Source organism: Habropoda laboriosa, unplaced genomic scaffold (genome assembly GCF_001263275.1).
Source record: "Habropoda laboriosa isolate 0110345459 unplaced genomic scaffold, ASM126327v1 scaffold102, whole genome shotgun sequence".
NCBI classification, from domain to species: Eukaryota; Metazoa; Arthropoda; class Insecta; order Hymenoptera; family Apidae; genus Habropoda; species Habropoda laboriosa.
The window spans coordinates 3,066,175-3,080,433 of NW_017100262.1; the positions used below are offsets into that span (position 1 = coordinate 3,066,175).

General features: G+C 39.6%; 1 protein-coding gene across 5 annotated transcripts in view; it reads left to right on the forward strand.

Moving 5' to 3' along the window:
- LOC108573011 (dystroglycan-like) overlaps positions 1–14,259 on the forward strand; it is a 189,184-nt gene that overhangs the window by 162,344 nt on the left and 12,581 nt on the right. For all 5 annotated transcript variants that reach the window (XM_017935365.1, XM_017935364.1, XM_017935368.1 and 2 more), the window contains exon 2: positions 12,340–12,701. In XM_017935365.1, coding sequence (XP_017790854.1) covers positions 12,390–12,701 — 312 coding nt within the window. In that variant the 5' untranslated portion in view covers positions 12,340–12,389. The remainder of the gene's footprint in view (positions 1–12,339; positions 12,702–14,259) is intronic.

Here is a 14,259-nt window from a genome sequence, read left to right on the forward strand (position 1 = left end):
GAGTGCGTTGTTTGTATGAATGCGTTGTCCTGTGTGAATGCATGAGGGTCTATGACCGGAGCGGTAAGGACCGGTGTGCCAGGTCGAGTGTTTGGGATAGCGCGAAAGATAGTGAACGAATGTTTAGTTTTAGTAATCAGGCGAGGAGTGCGTGAGTGCGTGTGTGTTTTCTTCTATCGAAAAGTGTGCATGTATGCAAGATGACATTAGGGTGAATGCGAGGGAGCGAAAGGCAGTATGAATCCAGCGATTGATTGAGCGACATCCTTAGCGTAGCACGTAGCGATATAAAGTATTAATAAATATAGTCTCAAGGCTAAGGAAGGCCATATTGCCAAGGGGGTCCTCTTGACTAGTTTTTTCAGGAAGGACAGAATTGTATCAGCACTCGTGCAGTATAGTTCAAAATACAAGGATTCACCCTGTCTAACCGCCCACGTTTCTATTTTATTCCACCGCTCACCACCGTTATCCTGACCGTTTTTACCTTACAATAGTATAGAACAAAGTCCGTTCGAGTTTACTATCCCTCCTCACATAAATCCCCTACATTACATAAAGGAGAATTCTTGTCTCTTCGAAGTTTCTCTGTCGTTGAATGTTACTTCTCACAATGGAGGAAATGTATTTGAAATTGTAATGCAAAGAGTATAGAAAAATTAACTAAAGATTAAAAGAGCGAACATATTGGAAATGGGTTATGAAAATGAAATAGTCTTTTAACTTTGTGGTATGCTATTTATTGACGGACTCAGAGGAAACGTCTTTACGCTATTGAATCTTCTAAAGGACTATCTCTGGGCACCCAGAAAGAAAGTTGGGATCCCCTTGTACCTAGGAACTGTTTACTTTATGGTATCGCATTGTGACACCAGACACATCTGGTGGAAGTCTTAGTGCCTTTGTCTAAAAGAACGCGGAGACATTTTTGTCCCCGCTTGATTATTTCCTTAGGGTGTTGTTAGAAATAATCCAACAGAACAGTATTAGAACATCGTCGAAATAATTTTTTCTTCAAATTGCCAAGTAAAAAATGACATTGAATGGCGACAAATTTCGATTCAGGCTGTACTTTCCCACAGTTTACATTTCCACTGTTTTTCTTTGTCAATTTAACTCTGTGTAACCCTTTGCACTCGAGAGGCGACTAAAATGCGACATTAGTATCAACCACCTGGTAAATAATTAACACTAAAACTACCGACCGGGTCAAAATTAACATCTTTCGAAGAAACGTGAATGTTGTTACGAATCGCGATATGCTTGTTGCGAAACCGATAATTGTCCCTCTTTTTGAGTCAGGCCATTTAAGGAATCTACTCGGGATAGGGGACCCGGGTAGTGCTCGGAAGGTAGACTATTAACGCACAACAGTTTGCTGTTAAAACTATGTATTTCTGAATGAACGTGAACAAAGCGCGAAATGCCTAAGCTTGCTGATAAGAAAATTGTGCGTCGTGTCGCGTGGTGTTCGCTATTTTATAAACTACGTGTGTGTTGCGATCGGTGGTGTGAAAACTGTCGTAGGTGGTGGAAGTGTGTGGTGTGTTTGGGGTGTGTCTGGTGGTGGTGTGAAAGTGGGGAATTTGTTCTTACATTTGTTATATTGCTTGTTGGAGGTCTGTTTATGATCTTAGGTCATGTGGTGTTCAGGTGTGAGAGGCGTCGAATTTTTCGGTGTCGTAAATTATTTTTCGTGCCGGCTAAGACCTAGCTTTTTTGGGGACGTGCTGGTCTATCGGGAATACCGATGTATCGTTCGGCTCGTCGGTACGGCCGAACAACCCGAAAAAACGTGAATGTTGTATACTGGTAAGTATTATCGCTTGTAACTTTCCGAATTTAATATTCTACATGTATGCTTCCATTTGTATCGGTATGAATCGAATTTTCCAATCACGGTCTACTTACATAAAAATTCACTTTTGGAAAGTCGCTAATGGGTCGATTTTGACCCAGTCGGTAGTTTTACTGTTAACAGAGGTACTCTTAAAATTGATATTTTCCAGAATTGATGTAACCCCAATGAACTGTGTTACAAACTTTTGAATCGTCAGTTTCTATATTACTTTTCCAAAATTTCGTCAATTTAGCAAGCAGGCTCTAATTCACCACTCCCCTATAGCAAAAATACCTTCGAGTGCAGAGTTGCCACGATAAACAGTCGCCTCTAACATGCACAGTGACCAAAAAATCGAAAAACAGGTGTAATATTCCAATGACAAGGAAAAGAAACATAATGGAATCGCGACGAGCGTAAAGGCACAAAGACCCATTGGCCACGAAGGTATCACAGGCCACGGTTTCGCGGTAAAGGATCGATCGAGGAGAGGTGAAGCACGTGTTGCTTCTTCGATCATAGGAGGAATCGCGACGATCTGCGTCAACCTTGGTGCACTTCCTCTCGGCCGCTCCTCGTCTCTCACGGGCATCTCGCTGCTGCACGATTCTGCACGCGTGCACCAGGCCTGGCTGTGCACCTGGCGTGGCGCAAACACACGCTGATAATGCTCGTGTTTGCGAAACACCGTGCGCGAGGTGCTTGACACGCGAGCTATGCGATCGCTGATACGGCTCGATTTCTTTCTGCTTCACATGATTTTTCACTTATTCCACCTGGAGAGTGATACTCGAGCAGTGGACCAGGCGTAATTGAATTCACCGAAGTTTCTTCTTAACCCTTTGGGTACACATTTATTTGAAAATCTTTTTGCACTTGGAGCACATTTAATTTTGTGGGCAAGTAAAGGCAGTAGATTTTATGCGAGAACTAATTTATTTCGTATTATTCATTATGTATACTCCTACATAATATTGGAATAACTTTAGGTAGTTAGTATTACAAAATACTCTTAAAACAAAGAAACATTTTCTTTTTCTTCCCAAATCCATAATTTTTCACGAGAAGATTCACTATCACTGCTTGATAAGCATCTTGTATAGTTGGGGCCACGATATAACGAGGTCGTAAATGAAACTCTCAAGAATCGGCATCGATTGATGTTGCGGCACTCAAGGCCGTGTGTTGCAGTCTGTTTGAGGGTTCCAACAATAAACGAATGGTAGCATATGATTTGGTACTTCAAGTAGAAAATGGTATTTCATTTACAAATGGAAAATATGTTAATATTAAAGCTACACAATCCTTTTGCATTTTCTATCTGTATATAACACGAGCAGGTAAATGAAGATGTTAAAGACCTCAATAAGACCTTTACTTGTAACCGTACTTCCAAAAGCGGCTTTTCCCAGAAGAAAAAAACCCTAAATTGTCCTAGCTGAACTCAATTTTCAGTAAATATATTAGAATCAGTTTGACTTTCGCTGGATACAAGAATTCTTTGTACGGTCCTGACCATGGTTTCAAGTACTTATCTGCTCGTATTTCTGTCAATTTCGGGGGTCCCGGCAGCTAAAACATGTTTACTTTGACGCCTAACCGATTTTACGACCTCGCTATATCGTGGCCCCGACTATACGTCTTTTACGTCTTAGAATAATTTCACTATCGTTGTCACTTTCTAGTTCGACATGTTCTTCATCATTTTCATTTTGAAATTCCCCTTGATCGCTTAAAGGATCATTAAAAAATTCTTCGTCAGATCACTGCTTTCGTTAAAACTGTCGCTATCACTTTGATAAAATATATTCTCTATTTCTGCCATTATGCGGTTGTGTATCCCAAACAAGGTTCACCAAAATACTGAAATTATTTGTTCTGTTGCAACAGATACGCATTACTTTGAAATAAACCAAAATGAACTAGTTAAATCTCGTCTCAGTTTCAACGACGTATCAGAACGTCACGTGCGACTATGCCCAAACAAACGCATGACGTTCTGATACGTGAAATGTAGCCAAAGGGTTAACCAGTCGACTGTGGAATGTAGTTTTAAAAATCCCTCACGGGATGCGGAAGTAAAATCAAGCAACGACGAGTGTACACGTCGAACGCAGGGCAAGTTTGACGAAAAAAGTGAAGCAAACCGAGGAAGGATTACATTTTTATTCGATAAAAAATTAACAATTCATTGTTGAAAAGGTTGTTCTTAAAAACTTAGAAATTTTCGAAAAATAATAAAATTCATAAACAAGAAAAATTAAAGAAAAAAATAATTTTAAGAAATTCGGTTGATTTCAGTGTGGTATTCGGAGGATACCAGATGCATTGGGGAAAATAATCAATTCAGTTTGTAAAAAGTAAGACACTGTGCGGGGAATATCCGATGTACAAAGAGAATAATCGAACTTTTTTCTATAAAATACATGTGGGACGGTCTAGCGCAGCGGTAGACAAAGGCTACCGAAAGACGTGTGTCGTGTGTCTGGGTAGGAGAGCGGTTTGTCGGCGAGACGAGCGAAAAAAGTCAGTCGTTAAGTGGCCAGCGAGTCGTTTGTACCTTTATTTTGTTCGTTTTCTATTTTACTATTAAAACTTTACAACGTTGACCCGTTGTTGCTCCCTTCTCCCTGTTCACATCCTACATACATAGCAGTCGCATTGGTAGTATAAAGGAAACATACCGCCAAATGACATTTTTAGTACTTCTTATTGAAATTTCGAATTTTTATAGTAAATGGTAATTTTCAATTTTACGATTGAATTACGAAATGAAGTTTTCTGTTGACGCGTATACACGTCGAACGCAGTTAACTGGTTAAAATTTACCTAATTTTCTAAACGAAAATAATTTTAGATTCCTTGGTAACCTTCGAACTCCAAGAATTATCGAAATAAATTGTCTCAGCAGACAGATTCAGTATTCCATCAAATTCACCGTGAAATTGAACCTTAGAATCGAACGAACAAATCACAAAGCAATGTGTGAAATCGAAATCTACCTGATTTCCTAAACGAAAATAATTTTAGATTCCTTGGTAACCTTCGAACTCCAAGAATTATCGAAATCAATTGTCACAGCAGACAGATTCAGTATTCCATCAAATTCACCGTGAAATTGAACCTTAGAATCGAACGAACAAATCACAAAGCAAGGTGTGAAATCGAAATCTACCTAATTTCCTAAACGAAAATAATTTTAGATTCCTTGGTAACCTTCGAACTCCAAGAATTAGCGAAATAAATTGTCTCAGCAGACAGATTCAGTATTCCATCAAATTCACCGTGAAATTGAACCTCAGCACCGAGCAAATCACAAAGCAAAGTGTGAAATCGGTGACCATAGATATTTTCCTTCGAGAATTCTGAAGAGATTCCTCAAATCTACTTGAAAATTTCCCGAATTTTCTAAAACGAATTTTCGAATGAATTCGTATTCCTTCGAAACGATAAATTGTCACAGCAGACAGATTCGATATTCCAGGAAATTCGCGGTGAAATTGAACCTCAGCACCGAGCAAATCACAGAGCAAAGTGTGAGATCGGCAACCATAGACTTTCCTTCGTGCACGATTAGAAAATGGAAATTCCAATATTTGCGAATTATTGGAATCACCCGAATCACGCCTACAGGATTTCCTAAATCGCGTCTCGAACGACTTGTTTCCCATTGGGCCGACGCTCTAACGCGGCAACCAGCCAACAACGTTGTTCAATCAATCCGCGTAACCTTTGACGGAGAACAATGGCGTGCTGAATGGCATCATACTCGACGACGACGTTCTTGTCGCCGGTGAATCAAAGTGAAATCGCGTTCGGAAATAAGCAGCTCGCTAACAATGCAGCGAAACCCTGCCACGACGTTCTTCTCCCTTTCCCGCCTCTTCGTCGGTACAACACAGCCGACTCTGACTTCCACTTTCGATAATCGAGTAGAACGAATCGATCGAGGCAATAAATATTTCTCTTCTCTCGATGATACTTGGACGATAAATCCTGCGCCTTTTCTTTTCTTTTATCCGACGTTCCTGCGATTTTCAGTTGCGTTTCTGCTGCCTCGGTGCGTTGTCCTTTGGACGAATTTTGTTGGTGGTGTGTGGAGGAGCGAAATTGGGGGAAATGTTTGGGAGGAGTGGTAGGAAAATGAGTGATGTGAAATTGAAGGGTGATTGATTGGGTGTTAGGTGATTTCATAAGTTCGTGTCGATAGTGGAAATGCAGGAAAAATAGGGACGACGTAAAGAAATGGGGAGAAATTGGGGAACTGGAAGAAAAATTGAAGAATATTTGTGGCGGAGGAAATAACAATGTAAATTGAAGGACGACTGCTAGGTTTTAGGTGGTTCCATAAGTTCGTGTCGAATGCGAAAATTAATCGAATGAAAATTCAGGAAAATTGTGTAACGATGACGAAAAAGAAATGGAGAATTATTAAGGTCCTTTCGTTTTTTTTTTTCTCAAATTTCATATAATAAATTATAAATTTCGACGCGAACTTATAGAGTAACCTAGTACATCTAACGATATGAAACGAAATTTTTTAGTACAATGTAGGGGGATCGTTGGATCATTCGCAAATTGAAAAATTATTCCAGAAAATATTCGTTAATTTCTGTAACTACTGTGCGCAAATTTTCTCTTCGATAATTCTAATAAATCTGAAAAAGATCGAAATAAAAAATTAACGAAATCGTTACATTAGTCAGTTCTAAAAAGAAAAATTCACAATGTTGAGAAAATATTGCTCACCGCGAACAAACTTCAAAGTCATCGTTAAGAAGTGTGAAACTTCTGCTTCCAAATTTTCACCAAATTTCATACAACGTTCGAAAGCAAAGGAAGAAGAAGAAAAAGGAGATTGTCGAAAATTCTGTTTGATGTTTGTAAGGTACTTACGCGTTAGGTATCGTAGGCAGTACAACGACAGTGTAGTAAAAGTCCAGAGACGTATGTAAATGCTGGACGCAAAACTCGATTGTCTCCACCTACGACAACACAGAGCCTTCTGGTACCGTTGGCCGTCTTCAGCGTTTCCTAGAACCGGCCAGTAAATTGTGTCGCCCTCCTTTCGATTAACGTGCAACTCGATTTATACGCCGCTTAACCCAGCCCCTATTCGGGATTCTAGCGCAAACAGTAAAGACGTATAATTTATGCCCGCGTGCTGTTTTCGCCTGTTCGACGAGTCCGTCGGCAAGCTTCTCCAATCTGTTTATCCGGATCGCTTCCCAATTTAGAAAATCAAACCGCACACTTGGTTACTCGTGAAAAATATTTCCTCGCCCGTTACCTATTTTTGTGGTGTTCAGACGGAAAGGTCTGGGAAATTGGAAAATATATTTGGCAATGATAAGTATCGACGAAGTTCAATTGCTGAATAATTGATCTTGAGAATTTTTTGAAAGTCGGTGTTTTTATGTTCGTTGTGGATTTGCGAGAAAAGTGAGATTCGGGATTTGGTGATTTTTCAATTGAGATTGCATCGAATTCGGGGCAATTATAATTTCAGAGCGTGGAATTTCGGCGAGTAGAGTTTATTGCACGCAGAACAAAGTTTCGTGTTTGAGAGACGAAGAATTTTTCGGAAATGAGTGTTCAGAATTTGTAATGGATTCGTGGAAAAATTGAAACTCGTGATTTGGTAATTTTTCAATTGAGATTGCATCGAATTCGGGGCAATTATAATTTTAGAGCGTGGAATTTCGGCGAGTAGAGTTTATTGCACGCAGAATAAAGTTTCGTGTTTGAGAGATGAAGAATTTTTCGGAAATGAGTGTTTAGAATTTGTAATGGATTCGTGGAAAAATTGAAACTCGTGATTTAGTGATTTTTCAATTGAGATTGCATCGAATTCGGGGCAATTATAATTTTAGAGCGTGGAATTTCGGCGAGTAGAGTTTATTGCACGCAGAACAAAGTTTCGTGTTTGAGAGATGAAGAATTTTTCGGAAATGAGTGTTTAGAATTTGTAATGGATTCATGGAAAAATTGAAACTCGTGATTTGGTAATTTTTCAATTAACATTGCATCGAATTCGGGGCAATTATAATTTTAGAGCGTGGAATTTCGGCGAGTAGAGTTTATTGCACGCAGAATAAAGTTTCGTGTTTGAGAGATGAAGAATTTTTCGGAAATGAGTGTTTAGAATTTGTAATGGATTCGCGGAGAAATTGAAACTCGTGATTTGGTAATTTTTGGGAATGGAATTTCATTGAGTAAAGTTAATTGCACGCAGAACAAAGTTTCACAATTCAGAGATCAGAAATATCTGAAAAACAAATGGTTAAAATTTCTAATGGATCCGCGGAGAAATTGAAACTCACGACTTAGAAATTTTTCAATTAAAATTCCCTGGAATTCGGGGCAATCTAATTCCCACTGAGCGGAATTTCATTCGTTAAAGTTAGCTGTTCACTTGAAAAGTCAAGGATTTGTTTCAATTAAAATTCCTTAGAATTCCAGGCAATTTTAATACCAATAAACAGAATTTCGTCGAGCAAAGTTAATTCCACGCACATTTCAATAATTACCAAATCCCCGAAATCCATCGACAAAATTCCAAACGAATCCCCCAGAAAAATTGAAACTCCCAAACAGAAAATTCTTCAATTAAACCCACCCAGAATCCACCTACGCGAACCGTAACGTCAACGAACGGAATTTCGTCGAAATCGAATGAAATTCCACTCGAAAAGCGATGTTTTACAGTTCACACATCAATTTGTCACGAATCTGTTGGTTAATCGGTAATTAGCGGTCTTTGATTTATAACGTTTGTTAAATCCGACATGGGTCAGCGATTGTTTGGCGACTTGGGGAGAAAGATGCAACGGATCACAACGGAGAGTTTTATCTGAAAGGCTAGCAGGTCACGGCTGTGCGACAATGCTGTGCATTGTTAGGTACTGTCGCGAATCGTGCTATCGCGTTTTACTATAAAGTGACGAGGGTCAGAGGTGGATCGGAAATGGGTCACGGTATCGTGGTGACAAAGTGCAACGTGTGTCGCAGTCCTGTGTGCGACGTGGATCACGTTTGACTCGCGGATGTATTAAAATAACGTTTTATCGTAAAACCCCCTTTATGAATGACGGACTTTCCGCCGAGGAGATTTACGCGTCCTTTTCGCCGTAAATTAACTGTAACAATCGCGATACTACTCTGTCGAGAACGGATGAAAATGTAGAAGTTCGCCAAGTGTATTATCACGAAGGTACGATTATATTCCGAGAAATAGAACAATTAAAACCAGATTACAAGAGTGACAATGTCGTATTCTGAGAAAAATTATTCACCGTCAACTTTGTCGTCGAATTATCGATAAAAGAAATTCCGCGTTATAAACGAGGATGCTGTGAGTCGGGAAAAATTATTCACGTCAATTTTATCATTGAATTATCGTTAAAAAAAAATTTGCATTGTAAAATAGAATACTGTGCATCGTGCAAAATTATTCTCCACAAAGTTATCCTCAAATTATCAATAAAAAAAATTCTATGCTACAAAGAAAGGGATGTCAAACATCGTGAAAAATTATTCACGGTCAATTTTATCGTGGAATTATCGTTAAAAAAAAATTTGCATTGTAAAATAGAATACTGTGCATCGTGCAAAATTATTCTCCACAAAGTTATCCTCAAATTATCAATAAAAAAAATTCTATGCTACAAAGAAAGGGATGTCAAACATCGTGAAAGATTATTCACGTCAATTTCATCACGGAATTGTTAACAAAAGGATGTCAACACGATAAAAAATTATTCGCGTCAATTTTATTTCCATTATCCAATCACCGATCAAAAGTGCCAAAAGTCAATTTAACAGTGCGTAAAAGAAAAGGATGGAACGAAGAAAAGAAAAAAAAATGGGGGAGGACGAAGAAAACAGCTTTCCTTCGATCGACTATACCAATCAATAAATCGGCCGTAACACAGAAGGCTCGACGGCGTCTCAGAATTTGCTGTAATGAAAAGGATCACGGTGATCCCGGAGGAGCCAGTTTATTTCCCCATGAAAGCGCCGAGCAACGTCGAACTTACACTGTGGAGGTCCTCATTGTCCAGCTAGGGGCAATTAATGGCGAGGTCCTCGACGGAGCCGGGGCAATAAGGCGAAATAAAAATGCGACGAAAGCCTTTATTGGCTATCATTGGGCCACGACTACTGGATGCATTCGGTACCGCTCGCGAAAACGTTCCATTGTTCCACTGGTAAATACCACCGGCACCGTGGAAATAGACGGCGAACGGAACTGGTCGAAATGGGAAGGGAGGGAGGCCACCAAGGGTGACTTACGAGCTGAGAAACGCGAGCTTCGAGTCGATGAATTTCTGGTCGAGGTTTATTTCCATCGATTCGTGCGACGATTAAAATGTAGGAATGGAGATATTTTTTTTGTCAGGGGGTTTTATTGTTGGGACTGGGGGATTTGGGCGGGTGTTGGAGATGACGGTTTGGGGTGGATGGGGAATTTGAGTTTGTGGAATGTTGAGTGTCTTGGGAAGGAGGTTTGTGAGAGTTCTATTCGAAGTTTGTTCAAATTGGAATTTGGGGTAATTTAAAAATTGTGAGTTAGGATTGTTTGATGGTATTTCTGAATTTGTGGAGTTAGGATGATTTGGGGTGAATGGGGAATTTGAGTTTGTTGTGAAATATGGAGTGCTTTAAGATGGAGATCGCTGAGAGTTTCGTTTTGAATTTTGAATGACACTCGGTATACTTGGGGTAATTTAGAAATTGTGAGTTAGGGTTGTTTGACAATTTTTTAGAATTTGTGGAGTTAGGATGATTTGGGATGAATGGGGAATTAGATTTTATCGTAGAACATTGAGTCCCTTAGGAAGGAGAATGTGTACTGAGATTTTCATTCAAAGTTTCTTTAATTTGGAATTTAGAGGGAGACTCACAATTAATATACTTAGGGTAATTTCAAAATTATGATTTACGGTTATTTGATAAAAGATACATATATATTTTGTTTTTTGGAAACTTGGTGAAAATTTACTGAATTTTGTGAGAATTAATGAAAGGGAATGATTCGGTGGTTCAATCGTTTATTGATCATTTTTTCGGGGATACGTGTAACTTCCTTGAAAATTTATAGAATTTTGTGAGAATTAATGAACAGAAAATGACTGAACGGTTTAATTGTTTATTGTTCAATTTTCTGTTGGTTAAGTAGCGCGTTTATGAGAGATTGATTGTGATAGGAAGTGGTGCGTGACGAGCAGAAATATGTCTCGGGTATGATCTAACAACGCGTGACAGTATTTAATGAGCAATCAAACATGGAACGTATTGTCATAACGTTCGTACGTGATCCTGTGCACCATAGCAGACCGCTGTTATCATTACTATTTTTACACACAGCTTTGAGTGAGAGGGAGGAGTGTTCATTGAACGTTCCTTGTGGTTTCGTTGCTTTATCAGTTTTAAGTTAAGCCTTTCAGGTGCTCGCTCGTGAACCAATAAAAGCACCGTGCGTTGACAGAGTATATAGGGGGGTTAAGTGGTGATCTTACAGAATTGGCTTATTAGAGATTAGTTGGGTGTAGTTGACAGAAAGAATTGTTTCGAATTCCTCCGAATTTGTGCGGTAATCCTTGGAAAAATTTCATTAATTTCTGTTTCGAATTTCGGCAGAAATTTTGAAAGATTGCACTGAAAATTGTGAGAGAAATTAAACATTCACACTTTGCAGATTTCATAACATTGAAAATCCCAGTGTTATCAATTTTTAGATATTTAAAATTCAAGCACTGTGAATTCTCGGGTATCTAAGATTCGAGCACTGCGAATTCCAAAGTATCCAAAATTTGAGCGCCCCGAATTCCAAAGTATCGAAAATTTGAGCGCTGTGAATTCTCAGATATCTAAAATTCAAGCACTCCGAAGTCCAAAGTATCCAAAATTTGAGCGCCCCGAATTCCAAAGTATCGAAAATTTGAGCGCTGTGAAGCCTCGGGTATCTAAAATTCAAGCACTCCGAATTCCAAAGTATCCAAAATTTGAGCGCTCCGGATTCCAAAGTATCCAAAATTTGAGCGCTCCAAATTCCAAAGTATCAAAAATTTGAGCGCTCCGGATTCCAAAGTATCAAAAATTTGAGCGCTGTGAATTCTCAGATATCTAAAATTCAAGCACTCCGAAGTCCAAAGTATCCAAAATTTGAGCGCTCCGAATTCCAAAGTATCAAAAATTTGAGCGCTCCGGATTCCAAAGTATCAAAAATTTGAGCGCTGTGAATTCTCAGATATCTAAAATTCAAGCACTCCGAATTCCAAAGTATCCAAATTTTGAGCGCTCCGAATTCCAAAGTATCAAAAATTCGAGCACTCCGAATTCCCAGATATAATAAATTCTCGCGCTGGAAATTCCAAAGCAGTACGAATTCCCAAATACCGAAAATTCTAATCGTTATCAATTCCCAAACACGAAAACTTCACTCACCACAAAATTCCCCTATCCACTCTAACAGATCTCTCTTGATCTCGTTCCAGGCACATCAGCATGATATGATAGCAGCGACCGACGAGAGCTCCCCCGCAAGATGAAGAATCCTTACGTCCTCGCGTGCTTCCTGCTGCTGTTGCCCTCGGTGCTGGGCCTCGCGTTGCAGGAGGACGACCTCGTGTTCGACGATGTCGGCGAAGAGAACACCGGCAGTACAGCAGCAACGGTGATAAGCTGCGAGGAACCGCCGCGCAGGGTCAGCTGGCACGATCAGAAACGTCCTCTAGAACCGAAAAGGTACCAGCTCGACAGGCTACGTGACATTCCGCGTGTCGTCGTCCCTGTTGGCCACCTGCTCAAGCTCAAGGTCGACAGGGAAATGTTCAGCGGTCCTGAAGACTACTTCGAGGTGAGAAGCTGTACTATTCTCTTCTTCTTCTTTCTTTTCTTCTATCTCTCTCCAGCGCTCTGGATGTTCGCCAACGATCTTGTACCGATCCGGTATACACTTCGCTCTCTCGTCGATTTATCTACTTGCCAAAGCTCGCTATTTAGGTGCTGATAGTATCTTTTCTCTTCTTTTTTTTTACGGGTAGAATTGGCTCCGAGAGGAATTCTTCTTTGGAATGGGAATTGTTTGTACAGGGTGTCCTTTGAATTAGAGTGCAATTAGAGGAAAGGCGAGGTACGCGTATGTTTACACTTCCACGAACGTTTTTTAGAGTTGATATTTTTCGTCGATTTACTCGGAAATGAAGATTCGTTTTTTGAGATTGTAACGCCAGTTCGGAGACGCTATATCGTTTCTCTTAACGAGAGTTCGATGCTTTCACGGTTTGCTGCACTGTTGGAATTGAGCCGTGTTCATTTCCGACATTTCCTCGACATTTCAGCTTATTCAAGATTCAAAAAGTAGTCCATTGGATTTCTGTTCATATTCACCGTCTATTAATTTTTTAATCGAATCAGTGGAACATCATTTTCCGTGGAAGTGTATTTTTAGAAGTGTACGAAATTCTACTCTTTTTCTCCTCTTTGTCGTTGAAGTTTTATTTATCACGACCCATTTTATAATACCATGAGAACACGATTAAACGAGGATACCAGGCCCAAACACTGACATCATCCACCCACTGCTGAAACACATGTGGGTGTGTAAGAAACGGCGCTTACATTTCGTCATTTCGCGGCTGGATAGCATTGTTTTCGCAAATCGGAAACACACGTGGGCAGCAGGCCGTATTCCAAGAAGCACAGGTTGAAGTAATAAGCTCTGACTTGTGTGAATATTTTGGTAGAGCTCCAAGAAAAATTTTCTTCTTCTCTTCTTACTCTTCTATCTTCTCTCTTTCTTGCGTTAGATAAATGTTACACACGCGTGTGATGAATATTCTTATGCTAATATCTCGTCGCAAAGTGCTCTGTTAAAGAGTAGAAGAAGAAATAAAGATTCTACGTAAAAAAGTGACTGTCGAGGTTGAAGCAATGGTATGCAACAACAAGTAGTCGAACGTGTGTTAATTTGTCGAACGAGAGAATTCCGGGCAGATTCTGGACTACCGCCAAATTTCGTACCTTGATCCTGATGTACGTAGCCCATCCTCGGTGTCTTTCATTTGCCTCCTTTTGTCGGCCGTGCCAACATCGCACAGGAATCTATATTCCTGATTCAATTTGCCGTCACCAAGCTTCCGGATGTCCGCTTGGCGCTTCCTCTGTGTTATGCTCTTCGTGGCTAGTAATAAAGGGATCAGGGGAATTTTGTTTTTTATTGCCACTGTGTGGAGGAAATTTGGAAATTTTAATATGGAAAATTAGGAATTTGGAAATTTAGAAATTTAATATTTGGAAATTCGGAAATTTAATATTTGGAAATTCGGAAATGTAATATTTGGAAATATGGAAATTAAATGTTTAGAAATTTGAAATTTAGAAATTGGAACTTTTAAAATTTAATATTTGGAAAT